The sequence below is a fragment of the Carassius carassius genome, chromosome 44 (genome assembly GCF_963082965.1).
Source record: "Carassius carassius chromosome 44, fCarCar2.1, whole genome shotgun sequence".
Lineage (NCBI taxonomy): Eukaryota > Metazoa > Chordata > Actinopteri > Cypriniformes > Cyprinidae > Carassius > Carassius carassius.
The window spans coordinates 3,709,809-3,724,998 of NC_081798.1; the positions used below are offsets into that span (position 1 = coordinate 3,709,809).

The 15,190-nt window shown below is 36.7% G+C and overlaps 1 protein-coding gene across 1 annotated transcript in view; it reads left to right on the forward strand.

Annotated features, from left to right (window-relative positions):
• The first annotated feature begins 739 nt into the window (after positions 1-739).
• LOC132126820 (glutamate receptor ionotropic, NMDA 3B-like) overlaps positions 740-15,190 on the forward strand; it is an 86,495-nt gene continuing 72,044 nt past the window's right edge. Inside the window, exon 1 of the mRNA XM_059538338.1 lies at positions 740-1,359. Coding sequence (XP_059394321.1) covers positions 901-1,359 — 459 coding nt within the window. The 5' untranslated portion in view covers positions 740-900. The remainder of the gene's footprint in view (positions 1,360-15,190) is intronic.

A 15,190-nucleotide genomic window follows, 5' to 3' on the forward strand; every position in this document is an offset into this window, starting at 1 on the left:
ATATTTTGAATAATCTTCATACAGCTCACAACAAGTTTTATATATATATAACAGTATGTCAATGAAGGGCCTTCAGCATCCATGGAACCTTTCCATTCCACAAAAAAAAGCTTTATTCTAAAAAAGAAAAAAACAGGAAAACAAATCAAAGGTTCTTGTATCTGCTCACTGAAAGGTTCTTTACAGAACCAAATGTTTTTTGTGTGTGATTTTTGTTTTTAAACCACATTTAGAACCTTTATTTTTAAAAGAATAATCTACAAAGCTCCAAAAACAACAACAAAAAAAAACTGAAAAGATTCTTCCGATTTATCTTAAAAACTGACATTTTAGTGCTGTAGCAGAGGAGAAGACAATCATTTTTTGGACGAACTGTTCCTTTAAGGAATGGCATGGAAATTTCGAAGTATGCGTGTACCTGCTGCATCCAGTTAATGTCTGTATGGAGGACTTTAGCATAAGATCCTGAACTAAGTTGGAATCTTGTTTATAATCAGCTATATATATGAGACTTCATTTCTGAAACCCCGAACAAAATGACGAACAAAAAAAAACACGTCTTTTGGTTAAGAGAGGTTTTAATAAGAAAGTTTCTGTATTTTCGCTCTGAAGTCGTTCTCTCTCGCGCTGTTCTCTTAATGATTGCATTACTCCTCTCCAGCGCTTCTCTGGGTGTGAACGCAATGACATCCCCGCCTTTCGAGAAACCCCCTCCTCTCCTGAGCAGAGGATCACATTCACACAGTAACTCCATAGATCACTCCTCATACACTACCCTGCACTAAAATAAATTAAAATAAATAAAGCAAAACAAAGGACGTTAAAGAAAAGAGCAGACAACAAGGCGAGCAATGCTATCTTCTGACAATGCCTCATCACCACCGTTGAGAGTGAAGCAGGATGAATTTCATCTTCTACACATTCTTGGCATACTTTTATTTGGGATCGCAAATATTCCTTCTCCATACCCTGCTCGTCCGGCCCGCTCATTCTCACCCGCAGCCCTGCCACATCCTAGCGCGGATAGGACACACCGTGCGCCTGGGTGCCCTCCTGCCTCCCCGCCAGTCGGTCCGGGTGCGCGCGGCTCTCCACCGCGCCCTCAGCGGTCTCGCCGACAGCGGCAACAACTTTCTTCCGTACAACTTGAGCCTGGACGTGGTGTCTCGGGAAGCCCCGAGCGGAGACCCCGAGTCACTCTTCAGGTGTGTGTGTCAGGATATAGTGGTCCAGGGGGTCTCGGCTGTGCTCGCCTTCCCTCAGACGCAGGAGGAAATAGTGCAAATGGAATTTATGTCCTCTTTTTTGGAAATTCCTTTTATAAGCATCATTGAGCACGGAGAGCCCCTCAAAACTCAGGTAACGCGTTTCATTTAAGCAGCAGACCTGCTCCTGATTTTAACCTGGTGTTGATTTGTTGACTTTTTAACGCTTGCAACTTACGTCTGTGACGCGTTTTATGCTCAAATGCGACTTTCGTGCATCTGTTGACTGGGATCGCACAGGAATCGGTGTGAGTTTAGGGGTGTTTGGAAGCGAAGGTTTTTTAAATACACCCCCTCTCCAAAATATTCCCACCCTTATGGTGGCCAAAGCACTTTGTGGGGCCGTATGTATGTTTTTAACATTGAACATGAATTTCAAAGTTGTTTTCAAACAACGTTCAAATAACAAAAAAGTTTTCCCGAATGAGCAAATTGTACGATGCAAAGCAGAAATCACTATAACCATAGCAACAGTTCGCTGCTCTAACACTTTCCATTAAGATTACTAAGATTTCTACTGGACTGTTGCATCGACGAAACATTATCACTTTTTAGATGCATATAAAATAAATATATACATTTTCAGTGTTTCATTTATAGCGTTTTAGTTGTGAAACGTTATACAGTAATTGTTGCATTGCTATAACAAAATAGTTGCATTAAAAAAACGTGAAAAATGTAATGATATGGAATAGATTATATTAGTGGATAAATGTGAATTGTTCAAGGACAATATTCTCCTCTTTTAAAAAAAAATCACTTTGTTTTATATTTTGTTAGATTTATCAGCACGTGAAAGCCTGTTAGTAATAAGCTTCTAGTCAAAAATGGCTTAGTAAAATGTATGTCATTGTTTTTTAGAATAAACACATCTTCTAGTGTTATGACCTTGAGCACAGGGCTAATAATGATTCAATGAGCTGTAGAATTCATATCCCTGTTACTGTCATTCCTGTTATCCATGTATGAAGGCATAGCTAAATCCCAACATGTATTCATGTTTTTAGATTATTATATATTTTTGCTTATCCTTGACAATGAAAATGAAATCTACTTAACAAAATGACACAAGACAAAATTTTCAAAGATGGCAGGCTTGGTGTAATCGCCAAATCAGGTGCTTGTCAAGCAATTTATGCAAGACCTGACCTAACTAATTATCTACCATGCCCTCAATTTATGTGCTATCCGAAATGGCCTATAATATGATTCAGAGTTTTGTGTTCTTTTTTCTCTCTCTTTGATGTCAATGTAGATTAATTTTGTGGAGATTTTGGCTTCACTCTGAGATGCAGCTTGATGTGGACTAGCTGATCATTCCCTCAGGTCACAACAGATCTCCTCTGCTTGTGTGTTAGGTTTGTGTTTGGATTGTTATGATCCACCTGCTCTATAGGAGAAAATGTTTCTCTGACAGATGTGTTCTCTCAAGCAGAAATAGATGCCGCATTGCATTACACTCAGTCAGGTATGTCACACGCCCAGACAGTTTCACAGACATCAGTGTCAAATGAGAGGTTCTGCTAAAATGCTGCAGTTAATGATATGGACTGGAATACATTAGATGGTTAAAATGACATTTGCATGTAGCAGCTGTGCTGTTTCCATTTAATTGCATTTCTCTAATTTGTTTGTTGTTATGTTTGATGCTGAATTGTTGGCATACCTAATGATATATTATGGAGTTCTTTTGAGTGTATTAGATATTTTGCACCTGTCTTGGCTGCAGAGGGAAGCTTCATGTACTGGTGTATTTGGCTTGGAGCACTGGCTGAAAAGTGCTTACATCACAAGGTACTTTAAGAAATTAAAAAGGGAGAAAATACTGTAAATATTAGAGTCAGATGGGGAAACGCATACATTTGTCTTGTTTAATATTTATCCATTAAAATCTCTTCAGGGGCTTCTTAACTACTGTACAAATATTTAGTGAAAATCCAGTGAAATTCTCCACATCTAGTCATTCAGCTTGAACTCATGAGTATTCGTATGCCTTTTTAATTTACAAATGTGTGGTTCTACAACACATACTCTTACTTACATTTGCATAGATGCTGAAATATACAATATTGACATACTGACAGCATCACTTATTAGACGTACCAATGGGTACAAATTTAAACCATTAACTCTTCTGCTTATTGAGAATTGATAACATTTCGTTCTGTTCAATGTGATTTCTGTTCAGCTGACACAAAAGAACATAAACTGCCTGCATTCAGCTCATTGGAAAAAAAATGGCACTACGGTGATGCAGAGAGAAACAGAGGAGACAAATTGCTGAAAAAGTGGTTATTTTTGTTTTCTTAGTGTACAAAAAAGTATTGTTGTCACTTCATAATGTTACAGTTGAACCACTTATGGCAGACGGTCTATTCTTACAATGCTTTTCATACCTTTTCTGGACCTTGACAGTGTAATTTACTTGGCAGTCTATGGGACAGTCACAAGCCTCCCGGTTTTCATACAAAATATCTTCAATTGTGTTCCGAAGACGAATTAAACTTTTTCAGGTTTGGAACGACATGGGGGTAAGTGATTAATGACAAATTTTTCATTTTGGGTTGGAGTATCCCTTTATTCAGTAAAGATCGATTTTCTTTTGTTCTCTGATTAACATTAATGGCACATACAGCAGAAGGAATATTAAGCTGCTGTCCCTTTAAGACTGAATGCATGGATCCAATTTGTGTGTATATGTCCATTCAAGCACAAGTGGATGTGAAAGATAACAAAAAAAATACCTCAACTAAATGAGAGGCAGCTCTGGGTGCGCGTCTTCTTGTGCTTTAATGGTTTAAAGTTGTATTAAGACATGCACACAGGAATTGATAAGCGAAATCGAAATGCATGTGTCTAATAGAAATGACAGTTCTTACTTTGGAACCGGTTCTACAATGGAATTGTTCTCAATACCCAGCCATACTTGTTACAAGTTCAAAAACTGCCACCTCAAGAAGTTTTACGACAGCTTTTATGGTAATGGCATAAAAAGCTCATTGGCTCTAGCAAGCATCGTCACAGATGCGATGTGCTGTGTTTAGTGTGCTGTGTTAGACTCAGAAATGCCAAGATAAGATTTTTAGCGAATGACAACTTAAATTCTGCTCTGTAATGTACCCAAAACTATTGTATTTAGTCAGAGAGGACTGCGACTGCAGCACTGTCATAAACAATGAGACCAGACTGAATCATTTTTCTTAAATGGAAAGACTTACCAAAGCCATTATTTGAGGCTGAAGCCATACCTCCAAAAGATGTTGTCCACTAATTATTACATGACGCTGACACTGGACAAATCAGACATTGACAGATCTCACTGTGTAGGCTGAAAACCTCTGTCTCTGTCCTTCTGCAATATACCAATCAGTGTAAAAGCTCACGGTGCTTTTAGTGTGCAACATCATTCAGGCACAAATAAAGGCAGGGTGATAATGGGGCTTGTGCTCTGGCTACTGCTGTAATGCTTATAGGACACTCTGGAGCTCCAAACTGCTTGGATCCTGCTTCACTTGATCTGCTAATCTTGTTCTTTGAGGAGAAATGAGTGTTCTTCAGCAGGCTGGCTTTAGCCTGTTGTGTTCATCAATTGTTTGAGCTCCATGCGGAAATGTGCACAGGGCAGTTTTGCAGTGTGAGTTTTTTTTTCTCTCTCATTGTTTTGTCCCTCACAGTTTGCTTTGTGGTTGCAGTTCTAGCACATCAACTTTGAAGCGTCAACTCTCGTGTTCTATTAGAGGTCCAAAAGAACCCAAGGCCTTTTTAATTGACCCCAAACAGAACCAGTATTACTTTAGTGGTTGACAATGGCTTTCTGACAGAGAGCATGACTGCTTGGTAATACAAGAGAGGGGCAATGCTTCAGTAATCTCAGCTGTGTTTCTATTAGATCAGAGGAGCATATTAAAAGAATGTGATGGAAAGATAAGAAGTTAAAAAGATTGTTCACACAAAAATAAATTATCTGTCATTTCAAGTTTTTGTCTGCTGAACACAAAAGAAGATATTTTGAAGAATGTTGGTAACCACACACTTTCTGGTTCTAAATTCCCCCCCCCCCCCCAAACTATGGAAGTCAGTGGGGACCAGAAACTGCTTGGTTACTCACATTTTTCAAAATATCTCATTTTGTGTTCAGCAGACAACAACTGAGTAATGACAGAATTTAAATTTTTGGGAGAACTATCTCTGTTATCTCTAGTGGTAGATACAGCATTGCAATCTGAAGGATTAATACAACAAAATACTTTTTGATGCAACAAGAAAATACTATTTTAGTCTTTCGCTTTCCTTGCATCCCAGATCTGCTTGCAATGAGCCCAATTAAAACAATAAATGTTCTTTATTGTCTCTAATCTGCAGTAGAAATGTAAAGGAATTACCAGAGGGGATGCCGTAAAATGAAAGAGAGACCCAGCGCACAGAAAAACCCAAAACACAAAGCTCTTTATTATGTGGAGTCTATATCTGTACAGCTGTAGCGATGTCATGCTGCGGAAGTATGCCATAAAGACCTACATAATAAAAAGAGCTTCAACTGACTGTTGCAGAGCTCATAAAACGTCACTTTATTTTATCGCAGTTTATCACAGCACTGTAAAATTGATCACAATAAGAGAATTGTTAAACTGGCAGTTGCTAAATAGGCAGTATTTGAGTGTGTTTGATTAGAAACCGTCTCCGCACACCAGCAATGATTTTTAAGCCAAAACCATCTAGATATTTTACCCCAATCCTCGCTGTGTGTGTGAAAGGTCCCACATTTAGTTTGCTTAACACAAAAAATGTGAGATTTTAAAGTTCACCCCTGGGCAGAACTCAAGACTATTACTTGCTCCATGAATTTATAGATCATAAAATCCAGGTATTTTCTGAAACCGCACAAAATTGATCCAGCTATTGCATACGACTCTAGGTACTTTCATAAGAAAAGGTATGCAGTTCAGGGAGATTTTGTTGCTGAACAGTTAAAGAAACTTCACTTAACAGAATCAGCTTCTTTTGAAGGCCAGTAAGAGCAAGCCTTGTGCTTCGTCTTTTGCTGATTGCTGGTTAAACATTTAACGTTCAGCGATTTTATACAATCTAGTGGTCATTTATTATTATGAAATAGGTTTTATTTTAACACCAGAATTGCAAGGTGAACATTTATCAAGTAACATATTGTTAGCTGGTGGAAGATACAATTGAGTCTCATACCAGGAGCTTAAATATGCATGTTCCTGCTTTTCCACATTTTTTAGAATTTAATTTATGTGAAAAATCCATAAATATACTACTTCAGACCGTGTTGGTTTGTCTTATTCATTGCATTTTCTTAACTTCCCCATCCTATGAAATAACCTCCATGGATTGCTTGATAACTAGGTGGATAAAAATCAGAGCTGTTAATACAAAAAAAAAAAAAAAAAAATCAATTCCAGGCAGAGGTGAATCCCATGCGCTACCTAGCTACTGTAATTACTGAGATCACAATCTTTCCACTGTTGTGACCTTGAACAAAGCGTTTGACTTCATGCCGGTCCAGAGGGACTGACCCTGTGATTGCTGTACTGTGGAGGCTTTTAGATAAAAGTAATGTTGCTTATCATTATGTTGGATAATGTTATTCTCAAATACTAGAGAGGAAAATCATGTCCCAAACAGTCACCTGTCTTTTGTTTTAAAAATAGTATTAATTCCACTTCGATATTAATCAGAGATCATCAGTAGATTGTTAATTATACAAATGAAAAAAAATAATTACATTTGCTGTTTATCTTAACCCCACTCCATCCAATGAAAAATGAAAGAAATTTCATAAAATAGATTTAAACGAAAGGCTTATGCTTTCTGTGATTGGTTGTATTTCATAAAAAAAAATAAATAAGTTGTTTAGGGTTTTTCAGTGATTTTTTTGTTACTATCTAAAATCAAACTGCTATTGCACAAGTGGTTTCGATTCACTCTTAAAGTGCCCCTATTATGCCTTTTCGATTATGACCTTTCACGCAGTGTGTGATGTAGCTGAATGTGAACATAAACTATCTGCATAGTTGTGAAGCTGACAGTGCATGATAGATAAAGTTATTTTCTGTCAAATAAAAGGGTCGGCTCTCTATTGCTTAAACGAGTCATCAGGAACTGGCTCTACATCACGAAGTAACACATTTGGATAATGTTATGTCGCCAACTTGCCTGCCCACAAACACAGTAAAATGTATATGTGGTTAACATCATTTTGAGAAGACGCTCTGTTGATCACCTCTCATAATCACACAAACTTGTCAACGCTTGACACTTACCACTGAGAAACATCCTGTTCCAGTCGTGTTTGTGAATCAGTCTCTTGTGATCAGCCAGTTCATACGTTTCATCATCAGACTCCGGCTCAAGTTGATAAGCTACAATCGATACAATCTTTTCTATGTATTGACAAGTCTCCAGTGCTGTTTCTCTGTCATGGCGATTGGTGTTTAAATTCTGACACACACTGTATGCGATAGAGCCGTAGAGATCTCTGATTCAGAGAGTAATTCTTTGAACTGCTTCGCACGAGTCGTTTATGAATCATTTAGAAATGAGCTAAAATAAAATATATTTTCGGAGAAAACTAACATGTTTTTTTCCCCTTGCATACATGTAAACCTGTTTTACCTGTTTCTGCCCTGGAAACTAGCTCAAATAAAATAGTTTTTTTTAAATATTTTAATTTATTTTTTATGAGGATTTAATTACAACAATGCTTGTAGACATTTTGCCACTTTACTTACCATGTTAACCATGTTAATTACAGTTCAAGATAACATTTTGGTTTTTCAATATTTTTATATGCTAGCTTCAGAGATTTGTTTTTTCACAATGTGAGAGCTGCTCTCAAGCAACACATTACCAAACTTTAATGCTTCAATCTTATTCTCAGTTCTAACTGAATTATCTTTCTTAATTGACACCCCCAATTTCAATATATGCTGCAATAGAGTCAGGAGTTATTTGTGACATAGAGATCACCGGAACGCAAAAATCGATATGAATTTAATCAAAATATCCAGGAGCCAGTTATGGGGCAGGATGATAAGGTTTTTTGAAGAGAGTGTGCTCTTTAACTAGCTGTTAATGTGGCGGATATACACACTCCATGACCTCAGCGCTCTGTGCAAAATGAGCGAACCTTACCTGTGTCTCAGCACGGGAACTGATCCATTACACACGAATCCTTTAGAGATCATCTGTTGTCTGAGATGTTCATACGCTTTCAAGTATGTCTGTTTACATCCAGCCTCCTTACCTAAACCTCGACAAGAGAGTGATCAAGGAGGTCTAAAATACCTGGAGAGAGTAAGCATTCCCATTCATCTCAAAGAGAGTTGCTCGGCTGGCACAAGCCGGCCTGGGAGTACATGACCTACATGCCGTGTGACAGAACACACTTGAGCTGCAGGAAAATGACATCCTGACAGATCTGACTGGCTGATTGCACCATGAGAACAGTCTCCAGTCCTTCACTAGCAGAGCAATAGATCTCTTGCTCCAGGCTAATGCATGAGCTGTGACGTGAAAAGCAGCAGACAGGGAAAAACATAAGTCTATTTCATGCTTTTAAAACCCTCTTAAATTGGACTCTGGTGAAACATGTAATGTAATGAATTTTTTGATTCATGTGGTTTTGTCGTCAGTATGTGGCTGCTGATGAATTGAGCAGCAGAAGACTTAATTACATAAGTCCAACTTTCAGACCACTAAATATAATGATCTCTTTGTAAAGGAACCCCTTTTTAATATATAAAGACAGGTATTAAGCACTGCAGTGATATTTTTTAGGCTAACATGTAAGTTATCATCACTCAAAACCCAATATTTTCCATTTGCTTTCAAGTACTTGCAGAAAATATGCGACCAAGTGACGTTTTGAAGATTATTATTCTTACAGGATTTGTTCTTCATTATAATGAACACAACTTTCGATGATATTGAAGCCTAAATACAATCACCATAAGTAAAAAGTTCACTGTAGCCTAGGATATAAATGAACTAGATGCTTTAGAAAGTGTCCATTCAGTTTTTAGTTGGTGTTTTTCATTTTGTAGTATAACATTTTTAAAAGCTTTCGTTAACCCTAAACAGTATTAATGCCCAATTTGTGTGCCCAATTTTTGCAAGACTTTAAAAGATATTTAATTTTATTACGTTAACTAGTAGTTTGTAAATGTCCTGATTGACTAAAGTGCTTTGTCATTGGAGCTTGACAACAAATGTTTATTTTGTTGTAACATAGATATTCTACTAAATATCTCTATTGCGTTTCACATAAGAAAGAAAATCATTGTTTGGAATGACGTGTGTGAGTAAAGTACATTAGACCTCCATTAACACCCATTCATTAAATACTCAACATTAAATAGAAACACATTAACATCAGAACCTGAGACGTGCTGCTGTAGCGGTCCCAGACCGTGCCCTTGACATCCTCACACCATAGCGGCTAGTAATTCCCCTCTACCTGATGCTCTGTCTGCTGTCTGGATCTGTGGCGACCGCTCGCTGTGTCAGAGCGAGGCAGAGTTGATGAGCAGTGACTTGATAAGTAAAAAATTGAAGGAGTCCCCGAAAAGAAGGCTGTAGAGGCGTAGAGAGATAAGTTATAACAGTGCACAGGTGTGTGACAGTGATAGGCAGCATTGCCTCCTGGGTACAAGAATTCTCCGGGAGATTTTCACCCCTGACGTTTGGAAGTGACAGTCGGGCCTCTGTGGGAATGTTCTAGCCTGTACTAACCAAATACTGGCACTATGAAGGAACCCAAAGGGCCAGTTTAACAGTGATTTCCTTTAACTCCCCTAACACATGTGCGAATTAGCATGAATCTTTGTTAGAGCATATGCTTGTCAAATGTTTGGCTTAACTTTGGATCCGTGGGAATAGGGATAATTTTTCATCTGTAGGGAAGAAGGTTTCTGTTTTTAGTATGTCACTGTTGTATAAATGAACCCTGAAATGACAGACTTCTCTCTGGTGATGTATGTCATCTTCTCAGCTCAAGCCTTAAAGCTGTTCCTTTTCTACAGTTGACTGCAAGCTTGCATTTATTTTTGATTGCATTGGCCACATCTCAAAATACAACCCACAATCGATGGATAGAACCACCATACATTTTTGTTTGTCAATTGGATGTACATCACAATATGGAAGAAAATGTCACTGACAGCTACTGACAGCATTGGTGTCACTATTGTTGATTACCACAAAAACCTTGTCTTTGTTTTATTGTAAAGGTGCAAAAATCAAGGTGAGTCACTTAAAACGGAAGTAAATCAGTTATTAAATTATTACCACATAGATGCAAAACCTGATTTTACATTATCATATAACAAAATTCAAAATTTCACAATAGACACTAAAGAAAGAGAAGAAAAAATACATTATTTCTGTTAGTAGAATTTTGATGCCTTACTTAATTATAGGACAGCTTGATGCACAAAAGATGGTTTTAGTCTCACTCAATCAAAATCATTCAGACAAAAATGAATTAATTTTTGTAGGGCTGAAAACAGAAATGTGAAGCTTAGAATTTTAACTAAATTAAATTCTTTAACATGAAGTAATGTCAAAGTTTACAAGTTTTGAAGTTCTTGTGATTTGTATAGTTGATTTTGGGTTTAAGACATTTCATTGTCATGCATTGGAGAGATGTTTAGTACAGTATATATATATATATATATATATATATATATATATATATATATATATATATATATATATATATATATATATTGTGCTAATCAACATCCAAGAAATACTATTGAATATTCCTTTAAGAGCTTCTTTCATTTGTGTGTTTTTTTTTATATGTTGCTTTCCTACCTGCTCACAGTTGACTTGACATTTCTTGGGGTTTAAATTGGCTTCACTTCAGCCGCCATTAAATTGGTTTGTAATTACCATGATATACTACCTATGTGCTAAATGAGAGAAAAAAAATCCGTAATTTGGCTGCTTACCCACCGCTATCTACAAGCTCAATACTTATTCTTGATAATATCCTTAAAAGACCCAAGAGCAAGAGAAACATTTATCCACCACAATGCTTCTTTTTGCTCGGAATCAATTTGAAGTGTCTGGCCATGACAGAGTAAATGTTTATCAGTGATAGCTATTTAGCCTTTAATTGAAGCAATGATTTACAATACTTGGAAGGGCTAGTAACTTGAATTCTTGTAACTGAGTAAAAATTAGAATAAAAGCAAGAAACTCACGTAAGTGAATACATAATATATACTTTAAATAAACGTTTACTTTTTCTAAATGAATTCACCCAGAAAGGAACATTCTGTCGTCATTTACTCACCCACATGTTGTTCCAAAATGGGACTTTCTTTCACCCAAAAGATATTTTGAAGTCCTTACAAGTCAAAACAACATTGGACACTATTGACTTTAACTCTTTCCCTGCCAGTGATTTAAAGGGGTCATGAACAGAGAAATCAAAATCTTTTGACATATAAGAGGTTATGTTATAAAAACATCCTGTAAGTTCATAACTCGTTATTCTAAAAATAGCTTATATTGAAGCCATCCTGCCAAAACAACAGCTTGTCGAATGTGTCACTTGATGACATAACAGTGTGGCTAAGAAGATCAACGCCTGCTTCTACATCACTGCCTGTTTAGCCCCGCCCACCGATTCGTGCATGTAGTGTAAACTATGAGAGAAACCAAAAGAAGGCTCTGAAGAAAACAAGATGCTGTGCAGTGCCAAGCTGTGGAAAAAAAAAACACTCTTTGCATTGCCTTAATTCTGATCCCAACATTAGGAAAGAGTGAATGAACTTTATTTAGTTCCAGACTGCGTCAGTAGGAACTTGGTCCTTTGTTCACTATATTTTACCACCGATTTGTTTACAAACAAGTCACAATTCAAGGCAAGATTTTCAGAAATATTGAAACTAAAAGACGATGCTGTGCCAACTATATCGACACATTCTCACTCACAACTCCTCACACGCTTGGTCAGGACCCTTTAGCGTAATTTTTCGACATTCAAGGTCCTCCACTGCTTTAAATAAGAAACCCATGGCGTCAGTATGGCAACATGAAAGACACTGGGAATTAAATCATCATGACTAAATTATATATTGGGTAATAATATTGCCATTATTCCATATATGCTGTTTGTAATACTTTTATACTGCTTTTTTTGTGGTCAGTTTTTGCAATAAATACCTGTGACTGTACTTATTTGCCTGCTACATGTTTTATAATGTTTCAGAAGTGGGTAGGTTTAGGGTAGGGGTGGGGTTAGGTGCTCCAATGAAAGTATAGATCTATATAAAATTCTTAAAATGTTTTTTACAAATACATGCAAACCATTAAATTAAGACAAACAACTGAAAACAATGGAGGAAGCTGCATATCGAAAAGTGATGTTAAAAGGATACCACTGTGCGTCGAAAAAAGACTCTAAAGGGGTACCTTGAGTGTCTTAAAGTGACGCCAAGGGGTCCTGACCAAACATCAATATGAGATGAGTAATGTCGCACCACACAAGTGTAACTGTTTTTATTACGTGATCACTATTGCTTTGTCTGTTAAACAGATCATTTGATATGAGTATTTATGTTTTTTTTAACTTAGATCACAGTAGCATCCATCTTTGAAGACTGGCACACATACACAACTGTTAGCCAATCATAGCAGTAGTATTTTACATAAAAATACTAAATATGTATTTTTATGTAAAAATCTTAACAACATAATAAGTGATCCTCAGAGAACAGTTTTATTAAAAAATATGTTTATTTATTTATTTTGAACTAAACTGATTTAAAAGAAGAAGAAGAATGTATGAAAAAGATGGCGGTTCTTTTTTAAGGATCAAACCCTAATATTAAGTTTTTTCATTTGTAAATTTTTTTTTAGTTTCTCTGTTTTGAGCCTTTTCTTATTCCTCGTATCCTCTTCTTCTCTGTTCATCTACTCCATTACTCACTGATTTCATTTCTTATTCATCTACTCTTCTTGCTCTCTCTGTGAATGAGTTCTGCTGAGTATGCTTTGGCAGGTTGAAGCGTGAGAGGGGCTCTGCATTTTTTCCCTCCTTTAAAACTAATCCTTTGTTTTTCACTATGACTGCAAACTATCTTTTGGCAGGCGAGAGCCTGGTTGGATTCTAGCAGGGCAGAAAAGCCTGCCAAAGCCTCGTTTCCCAACACAGCACTCTGATATTAGCCAATTCTTTGTCATGTTGTGCTCCTGCTGTTTGGGTCGTGACCACCATTTTCTGAAAATCGCCCCATCTGAGCTTCTTTTCTGATGTGTCGATGTCTGGGTCACTCGCGTGCCTTCGGCTGTTGACTGCCAGGGGTCTTGACAGAGGCTGTGCTAAACTGGGGCAGCTCTGACCCAGTTGCTGTAATAGACTGTCAGGATAAAGAGGCTGAGGACAGATGCTTGTGACGAGCATTTCAAGCCAGCCACTTCTCACTGACCGATGTAGCAGCAGGGGTGGATTTAACACCAGGCAAAGCTATACATCGGACAAGGACCCCCTTAGAAATTTGACGTATGATGAATTAGAAAATGCAACTGTTATATCATAGGTGGCACTAAAATAACACTGTATTTCAGCACTGCAATAGTGCAGGTTAGATGCAAGTTAAGTTTCCACAACAGCATTTGTGGGATAATGATGCATGAAGCTAATAAAGCTATAAAACTCTATAAAATATAATTTTTGCACTCCCTCAAAAAAACTTACATTGGCTGACTCCCAAAGTGCCAGAAAACTTTTGTGAGAAACTGGTGATGGAAATAATAATGTGAGGTGGGATGAAAAAGTATATTTCAGTGCTTTTGCAACCAAACGCAAAGTTTCCTGGGGGAATGAAAAATGCTAGAAAACACAAATATGTTTGTAGTTATATAGAAAAATAAAAATGTTATTTAAAATAAATGCTGTTCTTTTGAACTTTCTAATCAGTATAGTTCTTTTAAAATGTATCGTTTCCAAAACATAAAGCAACACATTCGTTTTCAACATTAATAATAATCTTTGTTGTTTTGTCACTAAATCGGCATATTAGAGTGATTTCTTAAAGATCATGTGACACTGAAGACTGGAGTAATGGCTGAAAAAATTCAGCTTTCCTGGAATAAGTTATTTTAAATCGTATTTCGAAAACACATTTTTTACAGATTGGCTGCATTCATTTTCATTGTGGAGCTTCATTCTAACTCTTTGTTTATTTATGTAAGGAAAAATAAAAGTTTTTGTGGTAATCACAATTATACCACAAGTTTTGCTGTCTATTGACCCCAGGGGAATATAAATATAATACAATGCATTTGAAATACATTTATTTCACCAATACATTTACATATGTACTTTTACTATACTAAACTGGCATACTTAATGTCAGCTAAATGTACTAATTTAATGTACTTTAACTGTGCAGAAGTAGTTCTGAAGTCCAACTAAAGATATACTGAAGTATATTTGATTGTGCTAAAGGAACTATTGCAAGTATAATTCTGGTGTATTTTAAATATCTTGCATAAATCAGTAAGCCTTGAGCGATATGTCAGAAAATATGTTAATAGATTACTATACTTACTATGAAATAAATGTATTTTAAACATATTACTTTTTTTTTTACTTTAAATCTAGAATATTCCTCTAATGCAAGCTGGATATTAAGGATGTGACTTAGGAACTGCAGTGCGGCAGAAAGTCTCAACCTTAAATGGAAGACCTAAATGATCTTTCAGTGTAAAATCATGATAGGCGATCATTTTAATTAAGCCTACACCTATCACCTCGAACTAAATGAACAGCAAAAAATAGCACAGTGCCAGCTGGGGAGAAACTTAGCTCCGAGAAAACCCAGTCATTGTGTTTTATTTTGTTTTGTGTTCACTTCTGTCTGTGTAGTACGATACGGTGCAATTTA